The sequence below is a fragment of the Engystomops pustulosus genome, chromosome 4, assembly GCF_040894005.1.
Source record: "Engystomops pustulosus chromosome 4, aEngPut4.maternal, whole genome shotgun sequence".
NCBI classification, from domain to species: Eukaryota; Metazoa; Chordata; class Amphibia; order Anura; family Leptodactylidae; genus Engystomops; species Engystomops pustulosus.
The window spans coordinates 158,070,046-158,092,965 of NC_092414.1; the positions used below are offsets into that span (position 1 = coordinate 158,070,046).

Sequence of the window (22,920 nt, forward strand, 5' to 3'; positions counted from 1 at the left end):
ATTTGCCATATGTAAACATTTCTTAAATTTCTTCCTCGGATACGACCACCTTACATTTTAGCAGCACTGGCCAGACAAGTGCTATTGAGTCCTGCCCGACCACTTGGCTTCAGCGTTTATTACCATAGGACGTCTGTGGGACATGAAGTAACTCCCTGACATTTTATTTACAAAAAACCTTTTGTTTCTTGGTGTAATCACTCCAGCAGAGGTGGTCGTATCCAAGGAATCAGTCTTGTTTCTAAGGGACCATATCACTACATTTATGAGAAATTATCTCCACACAGGAACATTAATTTTAATAACATCTAATTGAAGAAATGTTTACATATGGCAGATTAATGAAACTAAATGTGAATGTCCAGACAAGAATACCCCTTTCAAACAAGTACAAATGGAACATGTAGAAGGAGGACCCTGCCCGTGAGGAATGACAATCTAAATGTGGGACACAAGGTGAGGAAGCAGAGCAGTGCAGTTATTGTGTGTTGTAGGTGATGCTAAACCGGTGGATTTTCAGGTTATGTTTGAAAGGTGGAGGACACATTTTGGTAGAGAGTTCCAGAGTATGGGGGATGCACAGGAGAAGAGTGGATGTTATAGAGTTAGGCTGAAGGTCCTGTGAGGAATACAGATTATGTGTGGGATGGTATTGGCTGATTAATTCAGAGAGGGGACAGGTTATGGAAAGATTGTAAGCCATGAATAATAATTAAATCTGAATACGCTGTGCAGTGGGTAACCGGTGGACCCGCAGACTGGCAGAGAGGAGATGCAAAGAAGAGAGACATGGATTGGCCAGACAGCAAGTTAGGGATAGATTGGAAGGGTATTAGAGAATTAGCTGGGAGTAGCTGTGATTTTGCAGTTGTCCATGTGGAAAATGATGAAGGCAGGGACTAATAATTTTGGAGACTCCACGTTGATGAATATTCTGTAATGGGTCAGTAATTGGAAGGACTAATTTAATTAACAAGGGGATAAAGATAAAGGGCCTGGGAGGACATGGGGGTTCATGCTGTGGCATTGAGGGCAATTTATTTGCTCTTCTCTGTAACTGTACCATGGTTGATACCATTGTTGGGATTCATTCAGTAGGATTCCATCTTTTTGGTATTTAGAGCCATTGGCGCCATCTGTGAGCTGTTTAGGACAGTCCATCTTCCTCCTTGAGTTTGGTGGTGGTAATAAAGCAATGGGTCTCATCTGGATTGCAGCTCCATTTTTCCAAGTTGTTCCTTTGATTTATATTTTCCAGGTGTAAAAGTAACAGACGGACGAAAGTGTGATCCGTGACCCTTAGTAAATAAGCCCCAATATGTACATAATGGTGCGCATCCTTCATTCTTTAGTTTGTCAGGGTAAATGCTGGGGCCCCCTGACACTGTGGGCCCCACAGCGACTGCTATGGCTGCTACTGCTGTAGTTACGCCCCTGTGTATTGTGATTCCTGAGTGTATTGTACTTGAATTTTGTAAATGGTTACATATGTGCTTTTTGTGCTATGTGAGTTTCCTGGGAGGATTGAGGTTTGGTTTGGCTTTCTCTTTATTGTGTTGTAAAAACTGACTTGCAAAACAGTTAAATATTAATTACTTGATTAAAAAACTGTAGAATAAGGATGGTACAAACAAAACCATATGACTTGTGCAGTTGGCAGGTGTCCCAATAAAATTGTGCAACTACTGTCTACAAAAATATATGCAAGGTTATTGCCACACACAGTTTCCAATTGCTGCCCAAATCACCATAAGTTACATTTTACCCATTAGTGAGAACAGACCCTGTTCTTTGGATTGCTGGAGGTCTTATTCTTGTGATCGGTGGAGATCCTAGTAGTCAACCCCTCACCCTTATCCTTGAAAAGCTGGTACAACCTAATTAGGATTCCTTATTTTAAAACTTATTTTGTCTAAAAAAAAAAGTAAGTTTTCAGAATCAACTTTACACATAACTATTTCTTTCTTCATATTTGATTTTCTAGAAGAGTTCCAGAGACTTGAACAAGAAAGACTGGCACTGGAAGCAGCCATTAAAGAGAGTGAATTTCAAGACAGAAATAGGTTTCGCAGGTTCTTCTCTAAATCCAACAAGCTGAATATTTCCAGTCAAGCATCTAAGAAAGGTAATACTATTCCCGCCGGCTTTCTTCATGATATAACTCACCTTTGTACAGTTGAGAGAGTTAGAATTAAAGCGAACGTTATCCTCCAGGAGGGAAAACTAGAAAAAAGTTTCCAATGTGTTTGTTTCAGTTGTTCCATTTTCTGAATAATTTGCAAAATGGTTCCCGGAAGGAAAATATATGACTTCATCTAAATTAAAATTAGAGCCTGAAGGAATAGCTATGTCATTTATATACATTACAAGGATTTCTACTTATAACTATTTATGTTATGTTCAGCTGTCAGAATGGCTTCCACTAAATAATAGCGTACTTTCGCTATAGCGACATTTGCATTTAGCTTGGAGGGAGTTCACACTTATTGCATGGTAAGCAGCCTGATTTCCTGCTTATGTATTCACAAATAAAGTGATTGCAGGAAAATACATAAATTAGATGTGATGCAGTATATTCTATTGTATACCGGCCTCCAGTATTAGAAGCTATTGACTCATTTTTCGCTGCTGACGGCAATACATCCAGTTCACCATTCAGCATATTTGCATGTCTTGTACAAGTTTGCAAAGTTCTAATACACAAATGTATGTTTTAAAAAAAAACTCTAGGAAGATGTCTATACACTTTGATACCTTACTTGAAGGCTTCAAAGCTGATCTGTGCCTCCACCAAGTGAATCATTAGTGAGGAGGAAAACACGGGCAAAAGGCGCCAATCCTATAAGTAGAATTTAGGATTTTTATTGGTAAAAACCAGCAGTAGTGTAAATGCCCAGGGTAACGCTTTTCGAGGGAGGACCTCCCTCTTCTTCAGACCCAGACAGCTGGTCCCTTAACTCTCAGCTGTCTGGGTCTTAAGAAGAGGGAGGTTCTCCCTTGAAACTTGTTAGCCTTGGCTTTTACACTACCCCTGGTTTTTACCAATAAAAATCCTAAATTCTACCTATTGCATTGGCACCGCTCGTTCCTTTTTTTCACCTCACTGATGATCTACTACACTGGACATTCCGTGTTCCAGAACGCTCCAAGCCTGGCTCCGGTAATCTCCTTATCTCAGGGGACAGGTACTAGTGGGCCAACCTTTATTTACTGTGCGATTACTACTCTATTTTATTTTTTATTCACCAAGTGAATGTACAGGAGAAGTGACCTCCTTCTCTAACATCACTGAGCAGCAATTGGTTGAAGCACTTCCTACTCTTTACACCTCCTGCATTTACTCTTAGGGAAACCAGTACAGAGCAACTTGTAAAGTTTTATTTTGGGGGAAAGAGTGAAATGAATGACAGCCTTGCTAAGTTTACTGATTCTATTACAACCATTTACCTAACATTTTTAATAAATTTGCTCCACTGATTAACCGATATGTAGAGAACTCTCTAAGAACAAGTTCGGACAACTATTTGTGGTGTCCATTACTCCATTCCATTACGGAATGGAATAATGGAAACCTAAAACTGATGGTGAAATTTTACCAACCGTTCCCTTTAACTTGTATGTAACCAAGTTTCACTTCTAATACACTTCCATTATTTATAACAGCAAAAAAGTGCTGCAGCCGACGCTACTTTTGCTGTTAAAATTAACCGAATGTATCAATGGACACCACAAAAGTTTATGTGTACTGGGTCTAAGCTGAAGAACCTCCACTGCCCATGCTGATATAGTTATTGTAAAATACCACATATAGCATATTTTTGTACCTGATAATGTTTTCTAATTTATCAGTCCTAACCCTAATTACTGGCAGTAGTTAAAAAGGACAACTTAAAGAAGACCTGTCAGCAGAATTTTACCCCTCACACCCGTAATGCCTGCTGGTAAAGTGATAAAGTCCTCCCTATATCACCTAAAATGATCTGCCACTGAGGCATTAGGGCACATTTACTAAGGGCTTTGCGCCAGTTTTCTGTCGGACTTTGTACGTTCTTTCTAGTGTAAACTGATATACATAGGTATTTAAGAACTGTTTGTACCACATTTGTGTCACACACAATCGTTTTGAGGCAAAGCTGCACTAGACACCATGTAACAAAAATTAGAGGGCGTTCCGGTGCTCAGATGGCCTGTGCGCCAGATTTAACATGCAAGTCCGACAGAAGTGTGTTGCACGTCTCATGTTAAAGATAGACCAGAAAAAAGTAGTGCACTCTGTTGGGCCAGTTCAGGGAGCTCCAGATTCATGAAAAACGGGCACCAGACACCATGAGGCTCATTTACTAAGGGGTTGAATCGCCGTTTGTCCCTGAATTGCCTCTGGTTTTTGCCGCACGCAATCAGATTGTGTCGAATTGGCACCGGCTTGCATGCAACGGAAATCGGGGGCTGTAGCCCCAGGAAAACCAGAGGTATTTTTTTAAAAAATTGTGTCGCAAGAACAGCACTTATATACACCGAGGAGAAGAAGGTGAACTCCAGCGGACCTCGGCACAGCAGCGACACCTGGAGGACATTGGGCGCACGACCTTAGTGAATCCTGGCAGAACCCGAATCCTCGTCCGAGAACTCGCCACTGGATTGCGACTGGACCGGGTAAGTAAATGAGCCCCACGAGTCTGGGGCCCCCTACATTATACACAGGCAAGCCACACCTAGTGCAGTTTGCAATAATATTAGTAAATGTGCCCCATTGTACCTTAATTAGAGCATTTTTAATATGCAAATTAGCAGGCAAAAAGTCAATTCTGAAAAGAAGAGTCACAGTTTCTCCAGGCTGCCAGTGAACCCTGCCTCCTTCTTTTGATTGACAGCTCTGTGTCTCTTCATATCTTGGCCTGAGCAGACAGTGGGGCTTATTTATTAAGGGTCACGCTACTCACTTTCGTTTGACTGTTTGCCATTTTCGGGATTTGCGCAGCTTTGACAGGTATTTAACATGGGTTTGCACTTGGATTGTGTCTCACGCGATGGTTTTTTGGCGCAGCTGTGCTGGCTTTCATGCAACAGAAATCAGGGGGGGGGGGGGCGCGTACCGTTGGACGATCCGACTGATTCGGACTGAGCGCGGGATTTAACTTTCAAATTGTGTTGCAAGACAATGTACTTACATGCACCAGGAAGAAGAAGGTGAACTCCGGCAGGCCTAAGCGGGGAGGCGACACATGCAGGATATCGGGCGCATGATCTTAGTGAATCACTGCACATGCACTTTCGGTGAACTCCACGGACCAGTTAAGTAAATGTGCCCCAGGAAGTCCTTTTTTTGCCCTTGCCAAAATGATTTCCCTCTCACTGTATAGTGTAATTATCAGTGAGCACTGTGTGGAAAACTGCAGATCTTGTCACCATTTCATGCACCCCGTGATGGGCAGAGCCAAACGGGGATGGGCAAAGCCAAGTGGCAATGGGCGACGCCAACATAGACTGCACTATGCTGCACTTTTCAACAAAGGCACAGTGGAGGATGAGTAAGGTTTGTTGTGCCTGTTCTTGATAACAGATTCCCTTTAAGGTCTGTACCTCTTGGAACCTTTAATAGATATGCTAATTAGGCTCTATACTTAACTACTATTGAGCAATATCCTAATTAGGCCGTCTACTGTCAGATGGTCCATCTCAGCCCACCTGACAGTAGAAACCAGCCTAAACAGCAAGTGAAGTGATAAAACTAACCACAGTAATTTAGAAAATGGTGGGTAATACAGAAATAAAATTTCAGCAGCGCAGAAGGCAGTGGAGCAACAATTATTAAAGGATGCAAAGTTTGGACATAGTTAAAAGTAGTTGAAATGTCTATTTTAAGTGCACTTGAAAAGTCGGCCACAAGTTTATAACTCTAACAACTAGAAAAAAAGGAATCAATAGGTTATCTAAGTTTAGTCCAATAATTAAAAAGATTGCAAAACACATATGAAAATTTCAATGCAGAAAAACACTATTGCCCAGATGCACAATTCACATATAGGTCACATGATAGAAAGTGTTGTGGCTTGATACTGTACATTGACATTGACCATTCCACCTCTAGGTAACAGTTCATCATTTTAATAATCATGTGGTGGTGTATAAAGCAGCGTTTACAAAGAGGGCAAGTGGAAACTCTTCTCTGGGGGGAATATGGGGGTATATGAACTCTGGAGGACATTTATCATAAACTTCTATGCGCATTGTGTAACAGCATATGATGAAAGAACACTCCTTCAGGGCACTGGATACATCAGGAGGACTCCTGGAATCATGGTATATCCTACAGACGGCAGCACTGTCATACAATTCTACACCAGACCCTGCCGGTGGGACACTTATACAGATTAGTAGGAAGTTCATCATATACTGCAATACTGTAGTATTGCAGTGTGGTGTAGGAGCAAGACAGAACCCCAGGTTGGGGTTTTGGGACCCCAAACAAACTTTTGTTTAAAGTCCAAACTCCGCTCATCCCTAGTCTTCTGTCAAGTGGGCAATGTCGATCCATTTCCCACTGTCCAGAACTATTCACCTGAGAACAGACAGTATCCTTTTATGGATAGCAAATGCCAAAAGGAACAGCAATGATTTTGCAGAAATGGTGGGGGCTGGAGGAAAACCACCAACTGCACAGTAATAAGTGGAGAAAATGATTTAAGGATGCTAACGTTGTAAGTTGCCATACGTGGTGAAAGATAATATGGTGCACGTTAATCAGATAAGTCAACTACAAGGATTTCGGTAATCTTGGAGGAATTATTTTTATCTATTACTTGAAATAGTGTAAAGACTTTAGTTTTGTCAGTTTCAAAGCATTAATGAGGGTAAAAGCTTGACACATGAGGCGAGACAGCTGGACAGATAATACGGCAGCATACAGAACCCACAAAACATTTATGAATATGAATCACTCTCCAGGGGAAATGAACTTGATCTAAAATAGGAATCTTTCACAAAACAAGTCAATTTAAATATATTATCAACTTTTCAGTTTCAACCCTATGTCATGTTCTCTGCAAACTGATCATACATTGTATTTTAATGTAATTTTATTCTGACTAGAATGATTTGATATACAAATATATGCATTCAATTCTCGATTGCTGGTGTTGACAGGGTCAGTGAGATAGATAGGATGGCACAGTCTGTATGATAATAACATTAGAATAAACTTGTCAAGAGCTATTTATACTCAGAAAAATAAAAAGGACCAGACACACAAAAGTGTTCACAAGTCTGGACCTTTGATGCTTGAGAAACTTTCTAACTACTTTATATTTCAGAATTATTCTGTCTAATTTTCATGCGTTATTCCATTGTGATAGAAATAATGCATTCTACATTCTCATTCATTGTAATTATGGGATATGAAGGCAGTTCATTTACAATATTGTTTCTATCTTCAGACAGTCTCATTTGTTGTCCCAAGGCACTGGTTTTAGATTGTTTCACATGTCCTTACAATAAAAATGTATCCCACTGTATTCCCATATAGTTAAGAATAGGAAAAATAGGCAGTACTCGCAGATTTCAGTGAAAATTCAGGTGAAAAATTTATTTCCAGATGACGACGTTTCGGTTTAGGACACCTTCCACAGGCAAACCTGAGAAAGGTGGTGAAACGTCGCCATCTTTAAATAAATTTTCACCTTAATTTCCACTGAAATCTGGGAGTGCTGCCTGTTTTTCCTATTTTTTACATGAAGAGGTTTATGTCTGAAAACCCATGGACCTGCACCCAGCCTCAATGGTTACACAGTGCTGCCTTGGACTTTCACACTTCTACCCATATAGTTAGGTACGTCACTTGATGCATCCTCTTTCTCTTATTATGGGGGGAGGAGTGAACATTGTCAGCAACTGGTGACTGGCTTCTGCTGATGTTCAGGGTGTTTCCAAGTGATGTCACTGTCACTTATATGGACAGTGACCTCACTGGGGTCCCCCCTCCTGCTGAGTGACTGTATATGTCGTTCAGCTGGAGACTGCAGAATGGAAAAAAATTTACTTTCTGCACAGTATACGTTGCAATATAAAACTATGCCTCTGTCTGCCAGTATACACCTTTGGGTTCCTTCAGCATAAAGACACTGAGCGCATGGAAAAACGAGGTGTAAATCTGACTTTACACATTTCTTTGGACATGAGGTCAGACGGACCATCATACAACCACTGGTCATGATTTAAATAGCACATTTTTGGGGTTTTGAGATAAAAATAGGTTAACTACATTAAGATTAGTCATTTACTAATGTAACCTGCAATTTCTTTTAAAAGCAGTCTCACATGCAGTCACATAACCAAGGTGTTTATATCCTTGACTTCTTATACATTGAATATGTGCTGATCTCTTCCCCACCCCTATACTACTAGACACATCAAAGATTATTCTGATCATTATCAAGATTATTTTTTGCTGATACCAGACAACTAAAGGTTCCATTGAATGCCCTGTATGAGGACTATTAATTGTAGGGTAGCAATGGAAGTGGTAGCAGTGTCAGAATATTTTAATGAAACTCAATAGGTTCCCTTGTCCCCTGCATATCTGAACATGAAGCATTTGTACTGCTTAACCTAAACTACACTAGGATATTATTTATATTTCATTTAATAAATATTATATTTATACACAAAAATGAAAACAAAGCACTCATTCACATTCAGACATCACTCCTACATTTATTGTAATTTTTGTGTAAACCAAATAGTGTAAATATAAAAGTACCAGTGAATTGTTTCTGACAATGTTCTTTGAAGATAGCAATTTGGAAAGATGCTCTTCAAAAGCTTGATGGTGTTATCACCTCTCCCATTACGCTATGTTGAGCAATACTGAACATGTCAAGAGCTACTAATCGCCACTCTTACTGCCCACATGACAGGCCATCTATCACTGTAATTGCTCTCAAAGCTACCAGCTCACAGAGAACTGACACAGCACAATGAGAAGTCCCATACTCTACCATAACTTCATTGAGGCTTATTCCTCTATTCTACGCAGATAGTAAAACATGTTCAATAAACTGGTTTTATTATAAAGGAGGGCAGCTACAATGTAACAATTTCTGAATACAATCAGGATACAATCTATTGAAGAACTGAAGTCACATGAGATGGCTGATGTAGATTTAATAATACTGCTTAAATAGGCGGAGGTCCCAGAAATCTATTATATCTTTTAGACATGTCATAAGAGCCAGGAATCCTGGAAACCCCCTTGGGGCCGGGTCAGAGAAAAAAAAGTGAACTCAAGTTGCTCCAGCTGTAGGCCAGAAGACCACCATGAGACTGGACCTGGGAGCAGGAGTCAAGCCCCTTTTTTCCTTACCCCTTCCTACCCTTTTATAGGATTTTAGGAAATCCCATCCAGATAAGAATACCCCTTTAAACAGCAATGCAAAATGATATGGTTTTTCTTTTTATATTGGTAAAGTGTATATAAGATTCTTATATAGATGTAGCACACTTACAGGCAAAGGGATACAGATAAGGTTGCAGACTACAGCAAAAACAGCAGAGGAGGAAGACACGGAACATTCTACATGGGACATGGGAAACGGTAAAGCTCATGGGACACACAGATTTCTTTTTTGTATCTAGTTTCAATTTTAATATCAGATAAATTAAGATTAAAAAAAACAGAAGATTAAGGTAGAATGTCCATGCTTTGTGTTCTATTACATGTTTATATATGTAATATATATGCCATATATATACATTTCTTCAATTGCATGATATTAAAAAGAATGTTCCTATGTGCAGATGATTTCCCATAAAAGTAGCCATGGTGTCTCTTAGAAACGAGAAACGAGAAAACAACCACTGCTGCTGGAGTTATTGCACAAAGAAACAAATAGTTTTTTCCTATGAAATGTCCAGGAGTCACTGCATGTCCCATAGCCATCCTGTGATAATGAACACTGAATCCAAGTGGTCAGATAGCGCCAGGTGCATAACTAGAAGAGCTTGGGCCTCATAGCGGATTTCTGCATGGCCCCCCCCTTAAAAAATATGTACATATTGGTACCGACAAGTTTATATAATCGCACACATTTACGCACTCATGTACACACATTTATATTATATACACACATAAAGCTCTAAACTCATACACTCACTTTTATATACTTGTATACACTTATACGCACACATTTATGCACTCATATATACATTTATACACTAATACAGTATATACACATACATACATTTATACATACCAACTATCTTGTTTCTAAGTGACAACATGTGTTATATTAATGGGAAATGATCTTCACACAGGTATTTTTTTAAATAACATACACTAGAAGAAATGTATATATATACAGGCAGTCCCTGGGTTACGTACAAGATAGGTTCTGTAGGTTTGTTCTTAAGTTGAATTTGTATGTAAGTCAGAACTGTATATTTTATTATTGTAACCCCAGACACAATTTTTATGGTCTCTCTGACAATTGTATTTTAAAAATGTTGGATTGTCATAAGAATCAGGATTAACAATAAAGCCTAATTAAAGACACCTCTGATAACTCCTACAGCTGATTATTATTGCCTAGGACTAAAGTACAGTGAATTACCAACATCCAGAGGGCCGTTTGTAACTAGGGGACGTCTGTAAGTCGGGCGTTCTTAAGTAGGCGACTGCCTGTATATATACTGTATATGTCAAATGAATTAAATTATATGTGTTTTAAATTATATGTCCAGTGGGAAAATACCCATTTAAGCCCTTTTCAAACCATCATATCTAGGTATACTTCAACTTACATGTCATATTGAGAAAGACTACAAGGGCAGCATTATTTATAGTTGGTTTCAGTTTGTGAGTAAAATATGTTAATCCACCTACCAATATAGAATGGATCTGACAAACAGAATAAGCATCTGCAGGAAACAAAAACATTACAGAAGTCAAGACTGATTCTATTAAATAATGTGCTCTATAATCTTACATCTACTAAATAATTTAAGATGACATTTCCTAAACTGTTTGCATTGTTCTCATTTCAGCCTTCTGCTTAATTTGACAAATCCGTTTCCTTTGTTCTAGGCAGCTGAAATTTCCATGTTTTCGACTATGACATTAAATATATTAGATTTTATAATCCAATTCACTCTTGAATACAAAGATGCATTTTAACAGCGCTCTGCTGACATCTACAGTGGAATTACTGGTGTCTTATCTTGACAATTTAGACCATTTTTTTCGCTTTACATTTCAGAAGTCAGTACAGCTCCACCAATGCATATGGGAGAGTTTAACCAGAGACTTGTGGAAGCTAGTGAGCAATTTAAGAAGAAGCAGGGAAAGGGCACTATTGATGTCTGGTGGCTGTTTGATGATGGAGGTAAGATATATTATAAAAATATTTAAAGGAAACCGATCAGGCACATCAGCTGAGTGGTCCTCAGTTGATCTGAGTTTGCATTCAACACTCCCGTCCTCCTCTGTCCTTTTGTAAACAAACCTCCTGCTAAGCTGCAGTGGTATAAATGATACTGCTGGAGGTGTGCAGGGGGGATAAGGAGGGAGGGGTGTTGTAGTTGTAGCCTGACTCAGATGAGGAACACCTGGCTGACTCAATTCACAGAATTACAATGCAGGTTGGGGGGGGGGTTCATTTATAATTTGCAGGAGCCACTGACTCATTTCAATATCAACATGCAGAGCAACGCACTACAGAAAATGAGGTAGGATCTTCAGTTTGGTGGGCTTGATGTGCCTGACAGCTTCCCTTTTAGAAAAGGATGACTGAATATGAATTCCAAAAGAACCAATACAATATTGTTTTCATTTAATAATTAAAGGGGTTTGCCCATGAAAGAAAATTCTCAAATTTCAATCCCCTAGTGATCTTCACACAATAAAGATTATTTTTAACCCTTTACTTTACAATTTAACTTTACGTTTAAGTTTTATTGATGTTTTAGCTCCTGTCACTCAGGGATGGTCAGTGTAAAATCCATGAGATGCATATTACACACAATGACACTCTCCAGCTCTGTTACATCTCAGCTACACACACTGTTAGATCCAATGTGCCCCCCCTCCCCAGATAAAGAACTTAACTGCCTGTAGCTCATAGTTCCCCGCTCGCAGCTGCTGCTGGCAGGAAGTCAGAGTCTGTGTATCAGTGTGAGCTACGTCCTGAATTGCAGGGGGAGGGGCCCCTGCAGGGAGCAGAGAGAGAGAGCTCTCAGCTCCACAGTGTCAGACAGTAAAACAAGATGGCTGCCAACCCTAAAGTCATAAGATACAGGGTCGGAAACCAGGGGCAACTGAAATTGTGTACACTAGGTCTGATAAAAACAGGTTGGACTTATATCTGTTAAATGCTGTATTTTTTTTTTAGTAACAGTGAATTAGAGAATGTGTTATTTTGTTATCCTGAATACATTTAAGAAACTTGTTTTTGTGTGAATACAAGCCTACTCAGCCTTACAGAAAATCTACCATTCAATTTTCTACCAAGCTCCAACACTGCTTGGTAGAGGAGCACATTGACATTGATGAAAAACCTTTACAGCAGGCTCCTTATTTAAGATGTAGATGAGTCAAAAGCTTTGAAGGCATTACCGGAGCCCTGTCGGCCTCGCCCCTCACAGCATTGCTAACCCTCTTTCTGCCTCCTCCATCCATGACTCTTGAAGATGATGCCCTCTAGCTCTGCAGACTTCTCGTCTGCTTTTCGTCTGCTACTCATTGAGGCTGCACAAGCACATCCGGCAGTGAGTAGCAAATGGGACTGAAGGAGAGATTAAGGCATGCATTCACAAGAAGTTCACAGAGCCAGATAACATCATCTACTATGGGCAGCACTGGAGAAGACAGAATGCAAGTTAGTAGCGCTACTGGGGAATTATTTACATATAGATAAAATAAGATTATCAGCCTGCTGATCACCAATGTAAAGGTTCACAAAGTAGGGGTGGAGCTTGGTAGAGGTGGAATTGAATGGTAGATTTCCTTTAAAACATGATTAAGGCTACATTTACACGACCGTGAGGGGGAGGTATGTACAGCAAGTAGCTTGGCCTCAAGTGGCTGGTAGCATAATACTCCATTTAACAACCTATAACAAATTTTCCTTATTCCCTTCAGAAACCATGACTCACACAGTGCCGCCCTGTCGTATCCCTCCATCCCACTGTAGTATTCACCTAACACCATACAGTCCATTTTTTTCCCATTCCTGTATTGAAGGAGCATTCCTGACCTCTGAAAATCAGGAAAACTTGAGACACAACATGAAAAAGTTTATATTGGTGGCTTTAATTATTATCTTCCATTGATAAATCTGCTAGATCTTCCTTCCATTTTTCACAACAAAATGAAGCAGGATTAGTTTAGCCACTAGACTGAAAATATCTCGGACCATAAACAACCATAGAGTATAAGTTTCCTTTAGAGCGAAGTCAGAACAAATGGAGGATTGAATTTCTGGTCACAACCTAAGCCCTTATGGACTATAATTTGGGCAGGGGTAGACCAGGGTAGTATTTCCAGATAGCTTTGACTATACTATAATAACATTTTTTAGGTAGAGTGTACGTATCTTGAAACTCTGTTTTGTTTTCAGGTTTGACATTACTTATTCCACACATTCTGACTCTGAGAAAGAAATGGAAGGATTGTAAACTGCGGATATTTATTGGTGGAAAAGTGAACCGTATTGAGGATGAAAAATTGACGTAATTATGCAAATAGTTTGTCCAGCTTTATTTTATAAACTTCAGAGACTGAAAATAATCTTATGTAAATGCAGCAGGTCCTCATCATTCTCTTTAAAGACTCTAATTAAATGTTCATCAAATATATATATTTATTTCCCTGGGGTTCCTTCTTGTAAGCATCTTGGAGCAGAAGAAAAATATATCCTACCTACAGTAGAATTTATTTTAGCAGCGTTTCATTTGGATGGAAATTAGTTAGGAAGCACCGGCACATTACATTCATATTTTATTCTTTATCTTCGCAGGATGGCCGCACTTCTCAGTAAGTTCCGCATTAAATTTGCCGATGTATATATTGTTGCAGACATTAACACTAAGCCAAGCAAGGAAAGGTATGTAACAGTGGCATATTGTCAGATTTGCTGCATCAAACTACAAAACTTTTATGATCTGTTTTATGGGTAGAGAAATCTCAGTAAGCAGGCGTACCGTAAAATTCATTTACCAGTATAGCAGCACAGGAGCCCCACGGATCAGGTACTATGAGAATGGTCCGAACTGCACATTTGCCATAAAGTTTTATAAACTGTTCTTGTGATTATTACCATACTTAATTATTTTTAATATTGCTTAAATATTATTAAATACTATTAATATTAAACAAATCCATAAAATACTAAATATGTGTGCGTAAATACACATAATTTATCAAATTTTTTATTTTGTTAGCTTAAAATGCTCAAAGACAGAGACATCATTTAAGTTCCTTATGTATCCTCTGTCTCAAAGCAATAGTCAAATGGAGCTGTAGTAATAGCGTTTGTAAGCAGATTTAGGCCTCATACACACAACCGTATATGGGGCCGTGAGTTGCGGGCGGTTGCACAGTCACCATTAAGGTAATTGAAGTTCTCTTAGAAGATTTTCCACTTTTAACAGTCGCCTGTGCAGATTTCCTTTATATTTTTTCCTTATTTTTTTGCGACCACTTGCTAACAAGGCTATAGTTCTCTCTTTTGGTCCATAGTTTGCTGTAATGTGGCAAATTCTGATAAAACCTACAGACATGAAAAACATACACTTTTTCTTTTATAAAAGAAACTCACTGGGCACATTAATCATACCCTGGTGCTAAGTCGGCAACCATATGATGTTGCCCCTGCCCCAGACACCGGCCTCTTGATAACTCCACAAGGGATGGCAGAGGCTGTAGCATGTGTGCGGGCATGGGGCAGGAGGGCCCTACGCCATTCCAATTTGCAGCCAGCCTTGCCCCTTTACTTGGGAAATAGTCACAATTCCTAGCCGTGCACCAGGAATTGCAACTATTTCAGGGCCTGAACACCGGTTGTTAGGCATACAAGTCCTGATATATGTTCCCCATTGAGGTTATTATAACTTCTTTTTTAGACTGTGGCATGAGTTAAACCTACATGGTGTACCCTGCACATGTTACAGAATTTAAACTTATCTTGGCTGTATTGGTGTTTTCCCTGCCTCTAATGTGCAAGTACAGTCAATGTATAAGCAACGAGATGTTTCCTAGCAAAACTTACCATTTAGGCAAATTGCATAAATGTATAAATGCTAGGACCAACAATAATCACGATTTATATTCATTAAAGGCATTTGCCTCCTAATAATTTACAAGAACAAGATTATTGAAATTAGCATTTTACATATGTCATTAAAAAAAATCAAACCTACAATATAAAAATATGTCACAAAATATTTAACTAAAATTAACTTTCTTCTACTTGGTGAAACTTTCTGACCACAGTATTGTTACTGTTTTAATAGCTGGAAATTTTTTGAAGAGATGATTGAGCCCTATAGGCTGCATGAAAGTGCCAATGACGTACCAACTGCAGAGAAAATAAGGAGAGAAAATCCATGGAAAATAACAGATTCAGAACTTGAGATGTTCAAAGAAAAGGTATATCACATGTTTGTCATAAAATAATGAACCCTTATGTTATACAAGCCTTCAACTTTCCTGGTTAGCTGAAATATTCTTGTGCTAAGTCTAGAGTTTGAACATTTTTATTTGTGTTCTTTTTTGACATCCCCCTAAATACTTCAGTAAAGTACAATGAACAGTAGTGCCTCACTTCATTTCTGTTCTACTATATGTTCTATGGTTCAGTGTAACACATGGAGAATACTTATCTATTTTTCTGAAATAATTCTTCAAGGAAGTAATCACTTCTGATGCATCTCTTCCTAAAGGAAATCAACCACTTAAAAAACAAAAAAAAATCTCACTTGCTGTCAGGCTTAGAGGTTGTGGATCCTCTGAACCACTGCGGACGATGGCACAAGCCACTACCTGGGACCGGAGTCTAAGTGGCACCCGGTTTTAACCAGAGCCCGCCGCAAAGCGGGTTAGACTTGCTGCGGCGTGGTACCACCAGGTCGTTCCACAGGCGTGACTTGTCCGCAGTGGCAGCCAAGGTCAGGGTACAGAATCGGCAGGCAAACTCGTAGTCGGGTACAGGCAGGAGGTCAGGACGGGCAGCACAGGATCGTAGTCAGAGTCGTAGCAACAGGTCAGGACAGGCGGCAAAGGAGCGTAGTCAGAAACGGAACCGGGGTCACAACGGGAAATCTCAAGAACAGCACTAGGCATCAGAAACAGCTTTCTCAAAGGCGCAAGGCACAAAGATCCATCCGGCAAGGGTAACAGGAAGAGGCAGGGTTAAATAGTTTAAGGGGGAAAGACCAGCGCCAATTCGTGGTGCGCTGGCCCTTTAAATTTGCAGAAGATGCCGCGCTCGCGCCCTAGCTGTTGGGGGCGCACGCACACAGCCGAGGGGACGGAGCCGACGCCGGCGGGACAGGAGCAGGGACCCTGCCCTTCATTAAGCTTGACACACCAGGATCATCTAGAAAAGAAACATATAATTAGTCGCACGGAGTGTTTGGACAAGATGCTAAATATGCACGCCCTCGCCACCTCCCTCTCCCATGCCGAATTCACACCTCTTGTGTGACATCACCTTCCACTACCATGCTCCCATGGGAGAGAGAGATGGCAGGGATGTGCCCGAATAGCCCAAAGAGCCGGACATCTTGTCCCATGCTCCTCGCTGCTTATTACAAGTTTCTTTTCTAGGTGATCCCACCGTGTCGAGACTAAAGAAGACCAGCGTCGGGATCAACATGAAGAGGAGCGTAGGTGAGTATCCTTAGATGTTTTTTGTTGTTTTAAGTGGTTGATTTCCTTTAAATTACTTAAGAATTAGTGGTGAGCTTGGTGGATGTCTTTTCTATTACAATCAAAAACCATGTAAAACAAAACAGTAAATAAGCCCATGCGGAGGAGGGAAAAAATTAAAATCTTTAGGGAGGCCAGATCAAACATGCTATAGTGAATTAAAGTGTAGCTAGGGAATAAAAGTGCACACAAGGTAATCTGAATCATATAGTGTACATCGCTGTAGAGAGAAATAGCCTCCATGGCAGACTCTTTTAGAAGGTAGAGGGGAATGATACATTTCTCAGCCTTAGTATTTGTCACTCATGGTGAGAAGAGATCTCTGGTGAACATGTAATGGTGGAAGTTGACCTGGAATGAAGCTGTGCAGATACTTGGGAGTAAGCAAACGCCACCTGGACACATACACCTGACATACAGTAGGACACATGCTCACATGTAGTTTGGATAACTGTAGCCTAAAATCTACTGCACTTTTTGACCTCAAAGTAAACACTGCTTTGTCCATGTACTTAAACTTAAATCACTTAAATTGTTAGCAGTGAGAAATAATGTAATTTGATGTAATAATGTAAAAACAGAATTCAAAGATAGAAAATATCAAGGACATTTTGGGCAACCTGGCTAAAGGATGGCCCCATAAAACAAATTGAGAATGGAGTTCTCCTACATAACGTGTTCCAACAAGATACCGTGTCTGCATAGGGAGTACTCAATATTTTTCAAACCGTCCTATCAATATTCTTATGACATGTGTGCATATATATATATATTTACAGAGTACACGCCAAGTCCGACTTAATGAACTTCTACAAGAACATTCGCGTTCTGCTAATCTCATTGTTTTGTAAGTATGATACACCATCTTTGGTCACACAACAGAATCAACTTTTAGTTAAGTGTTTGTTAATGTATGTTGGAAGCTTTTATTCTGAAGAAAGCATCAAGTGGCTTGAAGCATACAAGCATATTTGCAATACTGTGCCAAAACTATGGATATTCACCCTATTCATTCAGCAGGATCGGACAGTGCTGTTGCTTTTACTCTCCAGCTTTCAATCTGCTGCTATTAACTGTATAAATGGTGGTAATAAGGTAGCTACCTGGTGTACCTTACAGGTGTTTTCCAGGGTTTGATATTGGTGACCTATCCCATGGATTGGCCATCAATATCAAATCAATGAGATCTTTGGTGCAGGAACTGTAGAATGTAGAGTTAAAAGCAGAGAAAAACTGGAAACTTTCCAGATTCTAGTTACCAAATGGCCTGTTATGGCACTTAAATGTCATATGTACTTGTATGATCTTTAAAAACAATGCATCTAAAATATAAATTTTTGTATTTTTATACAACATTGCTATTGTACACTCACCGGCCACTTTATTAGGTACACCATGCTAGTAACGGGTTGGATCCCCTTTTGCCTTCAGAACTGCCCCAATTCTTCGTGGCATAGATTCAACAAGGTGCTGGAAGCATTCCTCAGAGATTTTGGTCCATATTGACATGATGGCATCACACAGTTGCCGCAGATTTGTCGGCTGCACATCCATGATGCGAATCTCCCGTTCCACCACATCCCAAAGATGCTCTATTGGATTGAGATCTGGTGACTGTGGAGGCCATTTGAGTACAGTGAACTCATTGTCATGTTCAAGAAACCAGTCTGTGATGATTCCAGCTTTATGACATGGCGCATTATCCTGCTGAAAGTAGCCATCAGATGTTAGGTACATTGTGGTCATAAAGGGATGGACATGGTCAGCAACAATACTCAGGTAGGCTGTGGCGTTGCAACAATGCTCAATTGGTACCAAGGGGCCCAAAGAGTGCCAAGAAAATATTCCCCACACCATCACCAGCCTGAACCGTTGATACAAGGCAGGATGGATCCATGCCTTCATGTTGTTGACGCCAAATTCTGACCCTACCATCCGAATGTCGCAGCAGAAATCGAGACTCATCAGACCAGGCAACGTTATTCCAATCTTCTACTGTCCAATTTCGTTGAGCTTGTGCAAATTGTAGCCTCAGTTTCCTGTTCTTAGCTGAAAGGAGTGGCACCCGGTGTGGTCTTCTACTGCTGTAGCCCATCTGCCTCAAAGTTCGACGTACTGTGCATTCAGAGATGCTCTTCTGCCTACCTTGGTTGTAACGGGTGGTGATTTGAGTCACTGTTGCCTTTCTATCAGCTCAAACCAGTCTGCCCATTCTCCTCTGACCTCTGGCATCAACAAGGCATTTCCGCCCACAGAACAGCCGCTCACTGGATGTTTTTTCTTTTTCGGACCATTCTCTGTAAACCCTAGAGATGGTTGTGCGTGAAAATCCCAGTAGATCAGCAGTTTCTGAAATACTCAGACCAGCCCTTCTGGCACCGACAACCATGCCACGTTCAAAGGCACTCAAATCACCTTTCTTCCCCATACTGATGCTCCTGAACTGCAGGAGATTGTCTTGACCATGTCTACATGCCTAAATGCACTGAGTTGCCGCCATGTGATTGGCTGATTAGAAATTAAGTGTTAACGAGCAGTTGGACAGGTGTACCTAATAAAGTGGCCGGTGAGTGTATATTTGTGCATTGCTATGTCTCTCCTTGTGTACTCCAGTGTTACATAACATCCCCGGAGATGTGTATATCCCTACCTTTGTGTGTGTTGTTGGATGCATAATAGCAGTATTATATTCCAGAACTGTAGCTGGACTTGAAGCACTGCTATGAGATCTCATCAGTAAATTGTTCAACAGCATCTCTCCATTGGATAATAGCCATAGTATGCAACAGGAAGCCTACTACTCTTACTCAAGGGAGAGAGGATGGGTTATGGGGTGGCAAATGATGAATGGCTGACTATTGGCTGGCTGACAGAATGCCCCTCCCACTGGTTCTGGATACTGCACGAATATACGGCAACATACTGTGAACATCTGTATGCAGCATGTATTAAGCCGTATTTTATACCTTCCCATTGACTTCAATTGCCATATGGAATGGAAGTATGGTGGAAAATAGCACATCATCTATATTTTTATACGGCTTGCTTAGGGTACGGTACGGTGGACAATACGGCCATGTACATGGACGGCCGTATTGCCCATTGGAATGCATGGGGCCGTATTCCAGCTGTATATGGCCGCATATACACCCGTTTTTTTTATTCTAAAACAAATAGGAGATTCAATAAGACTAAACTATATTCATCATTCTGCAATAAAGGGAATCTGTAGAAATCAACCGAATAAACCACTACCAGAATGTAGTCAAGAAGATTAACACCTTCCGTAACAAGGTTCTTTCATGGTGGCATCACCCAGAAAATCAACTTTGAAGTGAGATGCAAATTGGTTGTATAAAGTCATGGATGTGGAAAACTCAGCTCTTCCAGGATCAAAATGCCCCCTTCATTTGTAAATGAGGCTGTAATTGATACCCCTGCATCTAGGGACATCATAACCTGTTCTCCAGAAGTTCATTGAATCTTAGCAGATGGGATGTGCTAAACAGAAGACTTAATATAACAATCTTATATCTTACTTCAAAGTTGATTTTCTGGATGATTCCACCATGCAGTACTATGTACAAAACATGATCTGGAAGTTGTGATTCTGCTTAATAAGATATGGCATGTGGTTTATTATGTCAATTTCTGTTCATAGGTTCCTTTTAAACATATAAATGTGGAGTAATTTACTGTCTGTTTAACTTTTAGACATCATTAATACATTTGAAAATAATGATTTTCTTTCTGATTGATAGGAGCCTCCCTGTCGCAAGAAAAGGAACCATCTCTGATCACCTGTACATGGCATGGGTAGAAATCCTCTCTAAAAACCTTCCACCTGTGCTACTGGTTAGAGGAAATCACAAAAATGTTCTCACTTTCTATTCTTAACACTAAAAGCCTCAATTTTCATGCACCTGTATTTACCGTGTCCAAATAAAATACTCAACAGGTTTTCAATTGATGCCAAAAACAAAAAGAATATATATTTTTGTGCGCAGATTCTAACTCTATATCTGAAAGGAAGCCTAAAGTTATTAAAATGAACAATGCTAAGTAGAGAATATATGTGCATGTAATTGCCTATCTTTATAATCAATGATTTTTTTTATTGAACTCAATACAATATCTTTGACCTGTTGCATCAATGGAATTTTGGTGACTGTTCAAGTGGATTTTTTGGAGCCTATGTTTAGCCAGAGATGAAATATATGTTGTATATTTTTGAAAACACAGAAAAGTTGTAAGTTATATTCTCAGTCTGATTCACCTTTAGACATCTGAATGTATGTAAAGATAATAAATCTATATGAATGTAATATTTTCAAGCTTTGTAAATCCTCCGTTGTTTTCTTTATTCACGCTTTTTTGGTTTCATTTTACTTTTGCCCCTCTATAATGCTTTGTAATGGCTTGAATTGGACTTCAATCAATAAATGTAATAAAATATGTAATTGGATATCTGTCATTTATATATAAAATATATCAGTGCAATTTTCTCTGAACAATAGAAAACGATATTGTGTGCATGATTATTGTAGTAGAAATCAATATTATATTCCAGTCCACGAAATTTAAATTTTAACATAATTATTTAATTTTTTTAATCATTCCAACTGGCTACTACATACAGGCAGTCACGTATAAGATAGGTTCTTTATGTTTATACTTACTGTATATACTCGAGTATAAGCCGACCCGAGTATAAGCCGAGACCCCTAATTTTACCACAAAAAACTGGGAAAACCTATTGACTCGAGTATAAGCCGAGGGTGGGAAATGCATTGGTCACAGACCCCCCAGTATACAGCCCAGCCTACCCCCAGTAGTATACAGCCCAGCCTGCCCCCAGTAGTATACAGCCCAGCCTGCCCCCCAGTAGTATACAGCCCAGCCTGCCCCCAGTAGTATACAGCACAGCCTGCCCCCAGTAGTATACAGCACAGCCTGCCCCCAGTAGTATACAGCACAGCCTGCCCCCAGTAGTATACAGCACAGCCTGCCCCCAGTAGTATACAGCACAGCCTGCCCCCAGTAGTATACAGCACAGCCTGCCCCCAGTAGTATACAGCACAGCCTGCCCCCAGTAGTATACAGCACAGCCTGCCCCCAGTAGTATACAGCACAGCCTACCCCCAGTAGTATACAGCACAGCCTGCCCCCAGTAGTATACAGCACAGCCTGCCCCCAGTAGTATACAGCACAGCCTGCCCCCAGTAGTATACAGCACAGCCTGCCCCCCGTAGTATACAGCACAGCCTGCCCCCAGTAGTATACAGCACAGCCTGCCCCCAGTAGTATACAGCACAGCCGGCCCCCAGTAGTATACAGCCGTGCCCCCAGCAGAATAAAAAAATAAAGTTATATACTCACCGTGCGCCCCGATGCGCAGCGCTGCTCCCCCGATGTCATCGCGGCTCCTATTCTTGCTTCAGCTTGCTGGGCGCCGTCATGTTCTTCTCACGGGCGGCGCCTAGTATGACGCGCCGCTGCTGACGTCATACTAGGCGCCGCCCGCGAGAAGAGCATGGCGGCGCCCAGCACGCTGAAGGAAGAAGAACAGCCGGGAAGCCAGAAGAGAAGCCGCGATGACATCGGGGGAGCAGCGTTGCGCATCGGGGCCACCGGAGGGTGAGTATATAAGTTTATTATTTTTTTAGTCAATTTTAGTCAGTATTGACTCGTGTATAAGCCGAGGGGACGTTTTTCAGCACATTTTTTGTGCTGAAAAACTCGGCTTATACACGAGTATATACGGTAAGTTGAATTTGTATGTAAGTAAGAACTGAATTTTATTTTGTTCCGGTGAAATTTGGTTTTTCAAACATTTTTGTTGTCCTGGGAACAAGGAATATTAATAAAGCTTCATTATAGACACCTTAGGGCTCGTGCACATGAATCTATGGGGGACGTATATACAGCCGCAAATTTACGGCTGAATATACGTCCCCTGTAGTTTTTTATGGCACCCGGGCTTGGTACGTGTGCCCACCGTA

At 40.4% G+C, this 22,920-nt stretch overlaps 1 protein-coding gene across 2 annotated transcripts in view; it reads left to right on the forward strand.

Annotated features, from left to right (window-relative positions):
* SLC12A1 (solute carrier family 12 member 1) overlaps nt 1-21,334 on the forward strand; it is a 92,750-nt gene extending 71,416 nt beyond the window's left edge. For both annotated transcript variants that reach the window (XM_072148243.1, XM_072148244.1), the window contains exons 21-27: nt 1,985-2,125; nt 11,250-11,375; nt 13,608-13,719; nt 14,007-14,093; nt 15,502-15,637; nt 17,698-17,765; nt 20,680-21,334. In XM_072148243.1, coding sequence (XP_072004344.1) covers nt 1,985-2,125; nt 11,250-11,375; nt 13,608-13,719; nt 14,007-14,093; nt 15,502-15,637; nt 17,698-17,765; nt 20,680-20,815 — 806 coding nt within the window. In that variant the 3' untranslated portion in view covers nt 20,816-21,334. The remainder of the gene's footprint in view (nt 1-1,984; nt 2,126-11,249; nt 11,376-13,607; nt 13,720-14,006; nt 14,094-15,501; nt 15,638-17,697; nt 17,766-20,679) is intronic.
* Nucleotides 21,335-22,920: the final 1,586 nt, after the last annotated feature.